The following is a 13,313-nucleotide window of genomic DNA, read 5'->3' as shown; positions in this document are numbered from 1 at the left end:
TGACTTTGGGGTAACAGTGGTAGATGTGTTGTTGTTTAGTCGTTAAGTCGTGTCCGACTCTTTGTGACCCCATGAACCATATTGCGCCAGGCCTTCCTGTCCTTCACTGCCTCCCTGAGTTTGCTCAGTTTCATGCTCATTGCTTCAGTGATGCTATCTAACCATCTCATCCTCTGCCGTCCTCTTCTCCTTTTGCCTTCAATCTTTCCCAGCATCAGGGTCTTCTCCAAAGAGATCTCTCTTCGCATTAGGTGGCCAAAATATCTGAGCTTGAGCTTCATTATCGATCCTTCCAATGAGCAATCAGGGTTGATTTCCTTTAAGATTGACTGGTTTGACCTCCTAGCAGTCCAGGGAACTCTTAAGAGTCTTCTCCAGCACCACAGTTCAAAGGCATCAATTCTTCGGCGCTCGGCCTTTTTTATGGTCCAGCTCTCACAGCCATACATTACTACTGGAAAAACCATAGCTTTGACTATGCGGATCTTTGTCGGCAAGGTGACGTCTCTGCTTTTTAATATGCTATCTAGGCTTGCCATAGCTTTCCTCCCAAGGAGCAAGCGAGTTTTAATTTCATGGCTGCAGTCTCCGTCTGCGGTGATCTTGGAGCCCAAATAAATGAAGTCTGTTACTGCTTCCATTTCTACCCCTTCTATTTGCCAGGAATTGATGGGTCCAGATGCCATGATCTTAGTTTTTTTAATGTTGAGTTTCAAGCCAGCTTTTGCACTCTCCTCTTTCACCCTCATCAAGAGGCTCTTTAGTTCTTCTTCACTTTCTGCCATTAGGGTGGTATCGTCCGCATATCTGAGGTTGTTGATGATTCTCCCTGCAATCTTAATTCCGGCTTGTGATTCTTCCAGCCTGGCATTTCTCATGATGTACTCTGCATATAGGTTAAATAAGCAGGGTGACAGTATACAGCCTTGTCGTACACCTTTCCCTATTTTGAACCAATTGGTTGTTCCGTGACCGGTTCTAACTGTTGCTTCTTGGCCCGCATACAAATTTCTCAGGAGACAGGTAAGGTGGTCTGGTATTCCCATCTCTTTAAGAATTTGCCACAGTTTGTTGTGATCCACACAATCAAAGGCTTTTGCATAGTCAATGAAGCAGAAGTAGATATTTTTCTGGAACTCTCGTGCTTTCTCCATGATCCAGCGAATGTTGGCGATTTGATCTCTAGTTCCTCTGCCTCTTCGAAACCCAGCTTGTACATCCGGTAGTTCTCGGTTCATATATTGCTGAAGCCTAGCTTGTAGGATTTTGAGCATAACCTTGCTAGCATGTGAAATGAGTGCAATTGTGCGATAGTTTGAGCATTCTTTGGCGTTGCCCTTCTTTGGAATTGGAACGTAAACTGACCTTTTCAATCCCGTGGCCACTGTTGCGTTTTCCAAACTTGCTGGCATATTGAGTGCAGCACTTTAACACCATCATCTTTTAGTATTTTAAATAACTCAGCTGGAATCCTGTCATCTCCACTAGCTTTGTTGTTAGCAATGCTTCCTAAGGCCCACTTGACTTCACTCTCTAGGATGTCTGGCTCAAGGTCAGTGATCACACCAGCGTGGACATCAGGGACATTAAGATCTTTCTTGTATAGTTCTTCTGTGTATTCTTGCCACCTCTTCTTAATCTCTTCTGCTTCTGTTAGGTCCCTGCCTTTTTGTCCTTTATCATGCCCATCTTTGCACTAAACGTTCCTTTCATATCTCCAATTTTCTTGAAGAGATCTCTAGTCTTCCCCATTCTATTGTTTTCCTCAATTTCTTTGCATTGTTCATTTAAGAAGGCCTTCTTATCTCTACTGGCTATTCTCTGGAAATCTGCATTCAGCTGCTTATATCTTTCCCTTTCACCCTTGCTTTTCGCATTCCTTCTTTCCACAGCTATTTGTAAAGCCTCATCAGACAGCCATTTTGCTTTCTTGCATTTCTTTTCTTTGGGATGGTTTTAGTTGCTGCCTCCTGTACAATGTTACGGACCTCCGTCCATAGTTCTTCAGGCACTCTGTCTACCAAATCTAATCCTCTAAATCTATTCATCACCTTCACTGTGTACTCACCAGGAATATGATCTAAGTCATACCTGAGTGGTCTAGTGGTTTTCCCTACATTCTTCAATTTAAGCCTAAATTTTGCAGTAAGAAGCTCATGATCTGAGCCACAGTCAGCTCCTGGTCTTGTTTTTGCTGTCTGTATAGAGCTTCTCCATCTTTGGCTGCAAAGTATATAATCAATCTGGTTTCGGTATTGACCATCTGGTGATGTCCATGTGTAGAGTCGTCTCTTGTGTTGTTGGAAAAGAGTGTTTGCTATGACTAGCTTGTTCTCTTGACAGAACTCTATTAGCCTTTGCCCTGCTTCATTTTGTACTCCAAGGCCAAATTTGCCTGTTATTCCGATTACTCCTTGACTTCCTACTTTAGCATTCCAATCCCCTATGATGAAAAGGACATCTTTTTTTGGTGCTAGTTCTAGAAGGTGTTGTAGGTCTTCATAGAAGCGGTCAACTTCAGCATCAGTGGTTGGGGCATAGACTTGGATGACTGTGATATTGAATGGTTTGCCTTGGATACGCACTGAGATCATTCTGTCGTTTTTGAGGTTGTAACCCATTACTGCCTTTCCCACTCTCTTATTCACTATGAGTGCAACTCCATTTCTTCTAAGGGTTTCTTGCCCACAGTAGTAGATATAATGGTCACCCGAATTAAATTCACCCATTCCCGTCCATTTCAGTTCGCTGATTCCCAAGATGTCGACGTTCAATCTTGTCATCTCATGTTTGACCACATCCAGCTTGCCTTGGTTCATAGATCTTACATTCCAGGTACCTATACAATATTGTTCTTTACAGCATCGGACCTTCTTTTCGCTTCCAGATACATCCACAGCTGAACGTCCTTTCGGCTTTGGCCCAGCCGCTTCACTCTTTCTGGAGCTACTTGGAAATGCCCTCCGCTCTTCCCCAGTAGCATATTGGACACCTTCCGACCTGAGGGGCTCATCTTCCGGCATCATATCTTTTAGCCTTTTAACATTGTCCATGGGGTTTTCTTGGCAAGGATACTGGAGTGGGTTGCCATTTCCTTCTCCAGTGGACCACATTTTGTCAGAACTCTCTGTCATGACCTGTCCGTCTTGGGTGGCCCTGCACGGTATAGCTCATGGCTTCACTGAGTTACGCAAGCCCCTTCGCCACGACAAGGCAGTGATCCATGAAGGGGATAGATGTGACATACTCTTAATGTTATTTTCAGAATTCCCCACCCAAGATATTTCACTGGCATGCATGATAGGATTCAGTTTCCATTGGATCTGTGGTCCAGTGCAATACCTAAAAATTATGATTGAGCTTTCAGGACATTTATTGAAGCTGCCTCTATTAATACAATAGAAAAAGGACAATGGTGGAATCCAGGTGTGTCCCCAGGTTGAATATATTTTCCAAGATTTGCACTCACTCTCTTCTTGGTACATTTGTGCTTTTGCAGCAGATTACCACAGCAATGGTTATACAGTAACAAATGGATGGAAGATACACAACACTGCCAAAAATAAATGGTTTGTCTGTATGGCCAAGACAGCAGAGGACAAACAGAAATGGCTGGATGCTATTATCAAGGAACGGGAACAAAGAGAGAGTAAGTTTGTGGCTGGTAGACTTTATATTTGGGGAGAAAAAAGTAGATTGCCCATATGCATTTGCAGAATTTTCCCATCTGAAAAAGGAGCAGCTTATTTTAATTGGCAAAAAAAAATTGGTGATGGTGGGTGGGTGGGAAGTGTAATTTAAGCAGCTCCAATGTAGACGCTTACATCTCAGTTTTTCCCTTAAAAGAGATTCAGAGATGCAGAACTCAAGTATTCTTACAAAATCATATTCTAGTTTATTTTGCGCAGTGAAGGGTTTTAAAACTTTATGGTTCTTGTTTTATAAGCAAATAAGGAAGTTTATTATTTATTTATTTATCAGATTTATATAGCTGCCCACCTCACAAATGTGACCCTGGGTGGCATGCAATAAAAACAGAATGGTAAAATATATCATGAATAACCTTTAAAAACAATAAAACATACATATAATAAGACCACAGGAGAGTGTTAAAAAATTCATATGTAATGAAACCATCTGTTTCCAAGGGATCCCCAGGCCTACTGGAAGTTGTTGTGGAAAGGAATGTACTTTAGTGTTCTTTTTGATAACTATGGAAAAAATTATAATAGTTTGTGCAGCACACATTTAGTTAAGGTTCTGGCATTTACTTGTGTCATTACATTCTTTTAAAATCTATTCCAGCATGCCATGAAGAATTGACCATGAATGCAATTCAAAAGTGACACAACACTCCACTAAAATTGAGTTGCAGCTCACAAAAGCTTATGGCTTTTAATAAAAAATTTTAATCAGAAAAAGTGCTACCAGAATCCTCCTAATTTTTTGCTACTACAAGTAGTTCTCGCTTAATGATGTTAATTGGGACTGGAAATTCCATCGCTAAGCATTGCAGTCATAAAGCATGATGTCACGTGACCATGCCACTTTGTGATGGTAGTTCCAGCAGTCCCAGTTACCATCATTAAGTGAATCACTGCAGGTCATTGACCAAGGAACTCATGTGACTGTGACTTCTGATTTCCTGCTGGCTTCCCCATTGCCTTTTCTTGTCGGAAACCAGCAGGGAAGGTTGCAAATTATGATCACGTGACCGTGGCGGTACTGCGACAGTTGGAACTTTGAGGACTGGTTGTAAGTACCATTAGTTCAGTGCCGTCGCAAGTTCAAAGGGTCGCTGAATGAGTGGTCATTAATTGAAGACCACCTGTATATATATTGTAACCTTTCTAGATCATTTTGGCATTTTAGGCAAACCAGGACATACTATCCTACTACACCTGGTGAATCCTTTTGATTAAGAGTTTTCAATAAACTGGAAAAAAAATCACCCAGGTGTCTTTTATAATGAATCCTGTTGGCTTATTGTCCATATTTTAAGGCATATAAATTGTTGCAACTTAATAAACTTATTCAGTTACTGTCCACTGCAAGGTTTGTTAATACAAAACTGTAAAATATGTGTTTGATACAATAGGCAGTATTTAAAAATGTGTAAAATTATTCTCGCTGAAAAATCAATGCAACAAGGATTTTTGAAAACCTACAATGAAGGAAAAACTAATTCAAATCTGATTGACCATTTCATAGTTGCATTATCAATGATTTAGCCAACAGATGACCTGGATAGAAATATTTACTGTTAAAATGTGGAATGTTCATATTTCTCCTGAAAATTGCTTATGTTACAGTGGCCCCATCCATAGAAAACAGTAGAAACTTGGAACATATCCCTTTTCCCTTGTTTTTCACCCGAGGTCATAAAAGTAGGCGAAGTAGTAGTTCATGCTACCTGCTTGTCTACAGGGATTGTTTAAAAAGAAAAGCACCACACACAAACCTTGGCCAATTTTACTGTAAGATCAGTGGCAGGAAATTCAAGCAAAACACTGGAGTTGCTGGGTATTTTTTCCCTCTTCCCTGCTTACAAGAACAAGTAGAGCACAGAGCAAACTGATGTGTTGGTCTCTGCTGAAAAGCTGCCTGTTTGTATTTTATGGCTGCAAAGACAAGTGTTGCTGTATGAATAATAGCGTTGCGACAGCAAGCCAGCAAAATCTATATTCAGATGCAGCCTGAAGGCAACATCAAGACATAAGAGGATACGCAAAGTGCAAATATGTACACTGAAGATCAGCAGGCAAATCCAAAGCAACAGTGAAGTCTTTGTAGTTCTAAATGCATCTTGATCAACATCAGCATAGCATAAGGACTTAGGGAGAATATAAATCAACCCAAACAATCAGGTATTTGATTGTTAATTGATTGTAGTATTAATTTCAGCATTTATTTTCTTATTTTCTTTCTAAATGTTGTTAGCTGACTTGAGTACTCAGCATAGTGGAAATGCAAGTTTTAAAGCAGATAAACGAATAAGGCATTGCATATACAACTTATAACCTCAGAAGCACTAGCATCATATGTATGTACAGTAAAGTAGATTAGAGATTAGACCATACTGCACTCACATAACCCTTTTTTACTGCCTTGTTCATTTTTGTTTACTAGCTTTCTTTCTCAGGCTACCTGCTTAATGCTAGGGCTGTTCCTGATAGAATTTATATTAAACAGTAGCAAGTTAACATGAAACCCAAAATGCCTTGCCAGGTGTAAATTACTGAATGGTAGAAGTGTGTTAGGAGTTTTAATATTTGAAACTAGCATGTAAAAACCAATACTTGCACAATCAGTAGGACTATTTTTTTAAGAGAGCCTAACTGGTTTTCTCTGTGCAGGAGGAAAGGACAGATGATTTCTGATAATGGTCTTTTAAATTAAGGCCTTCATATATAATACCCAGGATTTTTGAAATGATGGTTTGCTAAACAAGCTGTAGGGTCCTCACATAATGCTAAGCTATAACAGGGAAGTTTACACAAACAGACTTATATTTTGGTTTACCAATTTAAAAGTACCAACATTATTTAGCCCTGTATTGTCTCTTCGGCCAGTCATTAGCTTTCTAGACCTTTAGGTAGAATTCTTCATTGGTCTTGCTTTTCAAACTTGGTTAATCTTCTACGTGTGAAGCCTTTAGTGTCTTTCAGAGCATTGGGGATTTGCTTGTTTGTCTAGAGGCAATTTCTATTTATCATAGATGAGAAAGAAATCAAGGAGGCTTTAGGCATTTATTCAAGATTTCATTGAAAAGCAATTCCATCTGGTTCAGATACTTTGACAGCCAGGTTTTATCAGCACTAAGACAAAATGTTTTATGTTCAAACCAGATGAGTAAGAGATGGACTGCAATCTTCTTCTTACCTCAGAGCTTGGGGAATTTGATGATGTAGCTGCAAATTGAGAATGTGTTGAATTACACAGACTGCTTTCTATCCCAATCTGACTTTGCAAATTACCTTTGGCAGAACTTGTCAGCAAGTATATTTGAGTAATATCACAGCATGGAGAAAGATGGCAATCAGCCAGAATGTACCTCCCCCTGAAAATCATTTCAGTAGAAATCTGATCATGAAAACAATTCTGAATTGCACTAGACATGATCCTACACCTTCACTAATTAGATCAGAAACTTGATGTAGCGTGTTCAGTATATTTATGATTGACTTGTGTGTGTTGTCAATATACACAGCCTTAGTTGTGATGGAAGTGAATGAAGAGCTTCCATTGAAAACAGATAAAAAAGAAGCTTCAGATTTACCATTATTATATTCAGGGGAGAAGAAGTGTCTGATAAGCTTGTTTTTGCCTCTGTGTTCACAAAATTATTTCCACCAAGGAGAGGAAAACGTCTGTGATCTAGTTGGCATTAGGCCAACTTATTTTTTGACCAAGTTTATCTGGGAAGTGTTTAAGGAAGATCCTGCTTTTGTTTTCCAGGTCTGAAGTTAGGCATGGAGAGAGATGCCTATGCTATGATTGCTGAGAAAGGGGAGAAACTGTATCACATGATGATGAACAAGAAAGTGAATCTTATCAAAGACAGGAGGAGAAAATTAAGCACTGTTCCCAAGTGCTTTCTTGGCAAGTAAGTGATATTTGATTTGAATAAGGCCTTTCATTCCAATTAACAGAAAGGACTGTGGGTTTTCTGTGGATGGGTTTGTGAAGCCAAATCAAATGCGCTTTGATGGAATTTAATTGGAAAGGTCTTTAACCTCTATTACAATTAATTTATTAAAATTAATCATTCATTCCTACATAATGCCCTTGAATTACATAATGACAGCACATTCTTTTGAGCGTGGGGGAGAAAACTTGCAAATATCACTTGAAATCTGTAGAAAAGGAAGAAATTAAATGCACAACAAACACTTGACTTATAAGCTGAAAATAGTTTTGACAACCTAGCTCTCTGTCTTGCCTTCTTTCTCTCTTCGCCCCCTGTCTTTACTTAGAAAAAAGATTCTCTTGTAGTTTTTTTGGCTTTACAGTCAAATTTAAAATGCAGAAATGAAAACAGGATGTTGCATGTTTTTTCCAGAGGAGACAGGGAAAACCCCACAATTTGTAGCCAGGGAGATATTAGGAAGTGATTTTTAATAGTGTGAATGTTAGTTTTGAATGTGGAAGGAAAATTTGATACAGGTAGTCCTTGACTTATGATCATAATAGGGACTGGAAAATTCATTGTTAAACGGTGCAGTCATTAAGTGAGGTGTCACATGACTGCACCCGATTTTATGACTTTTTTGCAGCGGTCATTAAGTGAATCACACAATTCCCCATTGATTTTGCTTGTCAGAAACTGGCTGAGAAGGTTGCAAATGGCGATCATGTGAATCCAGGATGCTGCAACCAACCACGTAAATACATGCCGGTTACCAAGGCCCTGAATTTTGATCACATGACTGCAGAGATGCTACAGCAGTCATAAGTGTGAGGAGCTGTCATAAGTTACTTTTTTTCAGCGCTGTTGTAACTTCGAATGGTCGCTAAATGAATGGTTGTAAGTCAAGGACTACCTGTACAGGCTAAAGATATTCAGCAAGAAAAGATTACATAGGAAGTAATCTGAGAGGGTTTTTCTAGTAATGAAATTCTGAATATGTGTTGTTTCCTTCTCATTTCTATCAATATTGCAGGATAGCAATCTTCAACTTCATATATTGGGAAACAGAAGTGATGCTGTTTCTACATGCAGGGCAAACTTGAAAGGATTGGTATTTCTGGCAGATTCACATGTGAAACTTTTTAGATGCGACTTGGTGGGAGTGGTTGGACTTTGACAGGTCAAACACCCAACTCTGCCCTGTATATGCCCTGTCTTCTTCATCTGTCACCACAGTGCAATACTACTGTTATTTGCTGTCATTGCCAATCAATCTTCATATGACAGCTATATTTTATGCACCAACAGCACTTACCATAGACCAATCTCAGAGTCAAAAGTAAACTCCATTCTGTGATGTGGCCATTTGCCATATTGGATTCCTCAAGAAGCAAATCGTAGGCACTGAGTATTGTACCTTTAAGAATCTAATAGACCAAAGCACATCTGCAGGGAAGATTGGCTGATTACTTTCATGATGGGAAAAGCTGTGCCAGGATGATTAAGTTGACACCACTCAGGGCCCAGATAGTGTCAGCATTAGAGTGCTGGGCTTGATCCGCAGTATATTTTGAATGGATGGAAGCTATAATCATGTATCCATATAGCCACTGGATGATTGGGGATCTCCTGTTTGCTTTGCTAACATGCAAATGCCTGTGGAAGTTGTCAGTTCCATCTTGTAACTATCTTTCTTGGGATGCATGAAATATTTCACACTGTAAGCTACTTTTTGTTACCACCCTTGTCTAATACCAGCTTTAAAAATATCTATCCATAGCTGCTTTGATCCTTCCCCTCCTTTTTTTTTTTTAACAAAAGACTCCCAATTTTGACTGAAGCTTATTCCTTTGTGCACTGTAGTTCCATATTCACATATCTAACTATAAACAAGCTTTAATCCTTCCATGTAGCAATCTTGCTATTTTAGCCATAATTTCTAAGCCTGTGAAAAAGAAGAAAAAATCTTTGTGGGCTTCTAACTATAGCAGCCAAGCTGCTTTTCTTGTGTTGGCCACCCAGCAAAGCTAAGCCAATATGTCATTGCAAATCAGTCATTTCATATCAGGTTTACTCTTAAACACCCCCATCTTACCGCCCCCCCCCCAAATATGGCATGCACATTTTCTTGCTATTTTAAACTCTAACCACCAACGTTGTTTCTTGTCATGCACGTCAAGTGGGGCTTTTAAAGTTTGTTTGACAGATCTGTGTGTATATAAAGTTGTTGGTAGAGAACTTGATATTGGTCCCAAAGGTAGCTGCTCTTTTTCTACAGACCTCACTTGTCCCTGACCTCCCTAATCTTTCCTCTTGCATCAGTACAAATTTGCTTTCTTATGCTTTGCATCCTTCTGACTAGTACCAGACAGAAGTCAATGTACATGTCCTGATCCTTCAAAGTCTTTTTCACTAGTCTTGTTCCTTTGGATAAAATCTTCTGGCCAGATCACTGGGGATAATAAACACTCCTTATAATGAGGAGTGTTTAACTTACAATAAATTTTAAAAAAGGAAACTTGTAAGAATGCCTGGCAAAATTCAGGCAACATTTATAGGGACAGTCCTATGAAGAATGTCAAATTCTTCCCAAGGCATTTACAGAGTACTTCCCAGAAGAGTTCATGAATAAGTTATGAAGAATTTTCATTTATGCCTGTGCTCAGGCAAATCATTGCTTGCACAATAGGGCCGTGCAAGATTTTTATTTGTTGGGGCTCTTTTATGGAGAAGCTTCATTCGTGAACAGTGAATTAAATGTGACCTTGAAGATATAAAACCAGGATCTTCCTTTTTAATTGTTACATTATAAAGAAGAAAATCAACAGGAGCACTTTGGCACTATCTCCTGTCTCTGTTGTGGTACATCTGTTGGGATGGGATGTCCTCAGCCTTCTCATCTGATTCAAGATTCTGAGTTGTAAAGCATGCCTATATGAATAGAAGTTCAGCTGCCTACATATTAAGGACAAAACTGGGGTGGAAATGTAGTGTAGAGGGAAGAGTCCAGTTAGTGTGCTTCAGATTCCCCCTATTATAGTTGAAAGCACTTTGAGGAGAAAATAATTATATACTATAACAGGCTGAAATGGTGAGATGTCCTTTGAATTATGTTCAGTTGCTGTGACTTCTTGGATATGTCCATTTAGTTTTTGGCAATAATAAAAAAGTGCTTTGCTATTCCCTCTTTCTGGTTTCTGTTGTTGACTTACGAGTCTAACCTATAGCTCTGGGATTCCCTTGGATCTGGGATCCAAGTACTAATCATGTCCAGCCCTGCTGAGCTTTTGAAGATCAGCCAAGGTTAACTAACTTCTAATACCTAGCTGGACATATAAACATGGAGCTATTATTAAATTCAGCCTTCTCCCACTAGTCACAGACATGGCTCAAGGAAGGTCATACACATGAACACATGAGTTCAGTTACACATTGCAGGGAGAAGATGGAAACTCTATATGAGATACCATTTGGGGTAGTAGCCTAGGTTTCTTAGAAGGTGTCCTTTCTCTCTGAATGAATGACTGCAATGCCATGTTACAATATATATGCCACAACTCAGATCCAGACAGACTGCAGCTGTTTTGCAGCCATGGATGAAGGAGAGAGTGATTGGGCATAGACAGGAATAAACCTGATGAATGGGGCATTACCCCATTCTTGAGGGAATCTGGTAGTTTGTCAAGCTGAAAAATAGTTATTTCAAAGCTCTGCAAAAACCAGACAAAGCATGAAAGTGCAGCTTTGTGGAGGAAGCAGATGTACATAAAATAGCTCTAATTCTTGCCATTTGGGTATATTGCTTGCTTATTCAAACCATCATCCCTGCCTCCAGTTACAGTGAATTTGACTGTACAGCATGTTTTAGATGGCTGACTCATCTAAGCCATAGGTAGCATATTTTGGGGGAGGGGGGGGACAAAAAGAAAGAAATAACATTTTTAACTTTGTTCAGGGGAATAAAAAAGAAAGGGTATATAACCCATTGCAGGACCTTTCAGTAGTTAGTGGGGCTGAGCAGAATTTCTACAGTGTTGAAGTTACTGGCTAAACATGTTGAGATTTAATAGGAGTTGTAGAGCAGTACATCTGAAAGGTACCAGGTTGGAAAAAGTTGATCAAAGTCTACAAATTGGCCAGATCCACTTCTCTGAAGTTTTTGGATGATGAGTAAAGAATACCAGTCTCTACCAGACTTTTCAGATCTACTCCTCTGGAAGCTATGATAAGCTTTTAAGTGGGTTTTTGAAAAGCACCAACTCATTTTTCCTAATTTTAGCTGAACTTGTATTTCACCATATGTAATCTGGAATCTGTTGTAAGAGTCCATGTGGAAGGGATGCCTTTATATTTTTAAAATGAATAAACAATAAAACAAATAATAATAATTAGGAAATCAAGCACCAGGTAGCTAGACCCAGTCAGTTACCTACAATATCATCTTGACCATATTGAAACTCTAGAGCAAGAAAACAAAGAAAAGTTAGGTTGCTTGCCTGACAATACTTTTTATTGTAATTTCACAATACTTTTATTATTGAACTTTATTTATTCTTGTCACTGTCTTGGAACTTCCGCATTCCAATAGAAGAGAATATATGTAGCTCAGGGTTGAAGTGTGGAGTCCTTGGTGCTTTCTGAGCTTGGCTGTTTGCTTGCAGATGTTTCATTACCCAACTACAGATAGTCCTCAACTTATGAGCACTTTAACTGATGCATTTATTTAACTAATAGGCTCACACTTTAACAAAATAACGCATAATGTTCCCATTGTCCATGCAGGGTGATGGGGTAGGCTGGACAACCCCATAGCTTCTGACCTTTCTTGATTACTGATTTGTCTTCCTGTGGCAGCCTCTCTTGCATTGGTATTGTGAGGTGTGTAACCTTAGGTTGCTGGACTCCTTGCGGCCCCTGGGGCCTTAAATATGGTCTTTGGGGACCTCTAGAAGTTGTTGTCCAAGTTAGGGCTATCAGACCTTGGCAAAAAATCTGGAAATCATTCAATGGCAGCACAAAGTCTGAGTTTTCTGTATCTCTTTGCTGCCACTGAGTAGTCATCTGGATTTTTGCAGCCCAGGTTTAGGAACTCAAGCCAAATGGTAATTTTAAAGGAGACGGAACATGCAAAGGAAGAGTGATAATACAAGCTGTTATATTATTTAGTTTTTGTCCAGCCTGCATCCATAAGTTCTTAGAGCACAATCTCTGGCATGCCATTTAGAAACCAAGCATTAATCACCAGATTAATTGCAGAAGTAGTCTTGATGGCCTTTGAGATGACTGCAGAAGTGTCAGTACCTTATTACATAGACAACTTTAGGGTCAAAGTTATGAGTGTCAGAGCGATATGCCTTTCTTCATACACAAACAGTATGTATGGTGTAATTATGTCATCATAATATGTTCATGCATTCTCAATAAAAAGTTAATACATGCAATCTGGCAAATGATATAGGTAGGATATTTTTTATGTAAAATTTGCACACAAAATGCTTTAAATTTTGGGTAAAATGTGCAGAGTTTTGCTTTAAGCCCGATAGTTAGGAGTGGGAGCTAGAGACTCGCACATAGACTTCACTGCTCAGAGACTATGCATGCACAAACTCAGGGGGAGGGTCATAGCATGCTGCCTCCTTGGCCTATTTAAACACATTAGGAAGGCTCCTTGAAGTAGATCAGG

General features: G+C 39.4%; 1 protein-coding gene across 1 annotated transcript in view; it reads left to right on the top strand.

Moving 5' to 3' along the window:
- PREX1 (phosphatidylinositol-3,4,5-trisphosphate dependent Rac exchange factor 1) overlaps positions 1-13,313 on the top strand; it is a 237,349-nt gene that overhangs the window by 148,961 nt on the left and 75,075 nt on the right. The window contains exons 9-10 of the mRNA XM_088153617.1: positions 3,500-3,649; positions 7,459-7,606. Coding sequence (XP_088009743.1) covers positions 3,500-3,649; positions 7,459-7,606 — 298 coding nt within the window. The remainder of the gene's footprint in view (positions 1-3,499; positions 3,650-7,458; positions 7,607-13,313) is intronic.

This window comes from Python bivittatus, unplaced genomic scaffold, assembly GCF_059951505.1.
Source record: "Python bivittatus isolate LINGU-HERP-01145 unplaced genomic scaffold, Pbiv_v1 ctg000700_np1212, whole genome shotgun sequence".
NCBI lineage: Eukaryota > Metazoa > Chordata > Lepidosauria > Squamata > Pythonidae > Python > Python bivittatus.
This window is presented reverse-complemented; position numbering and strand designations above follow the sequence as displayed.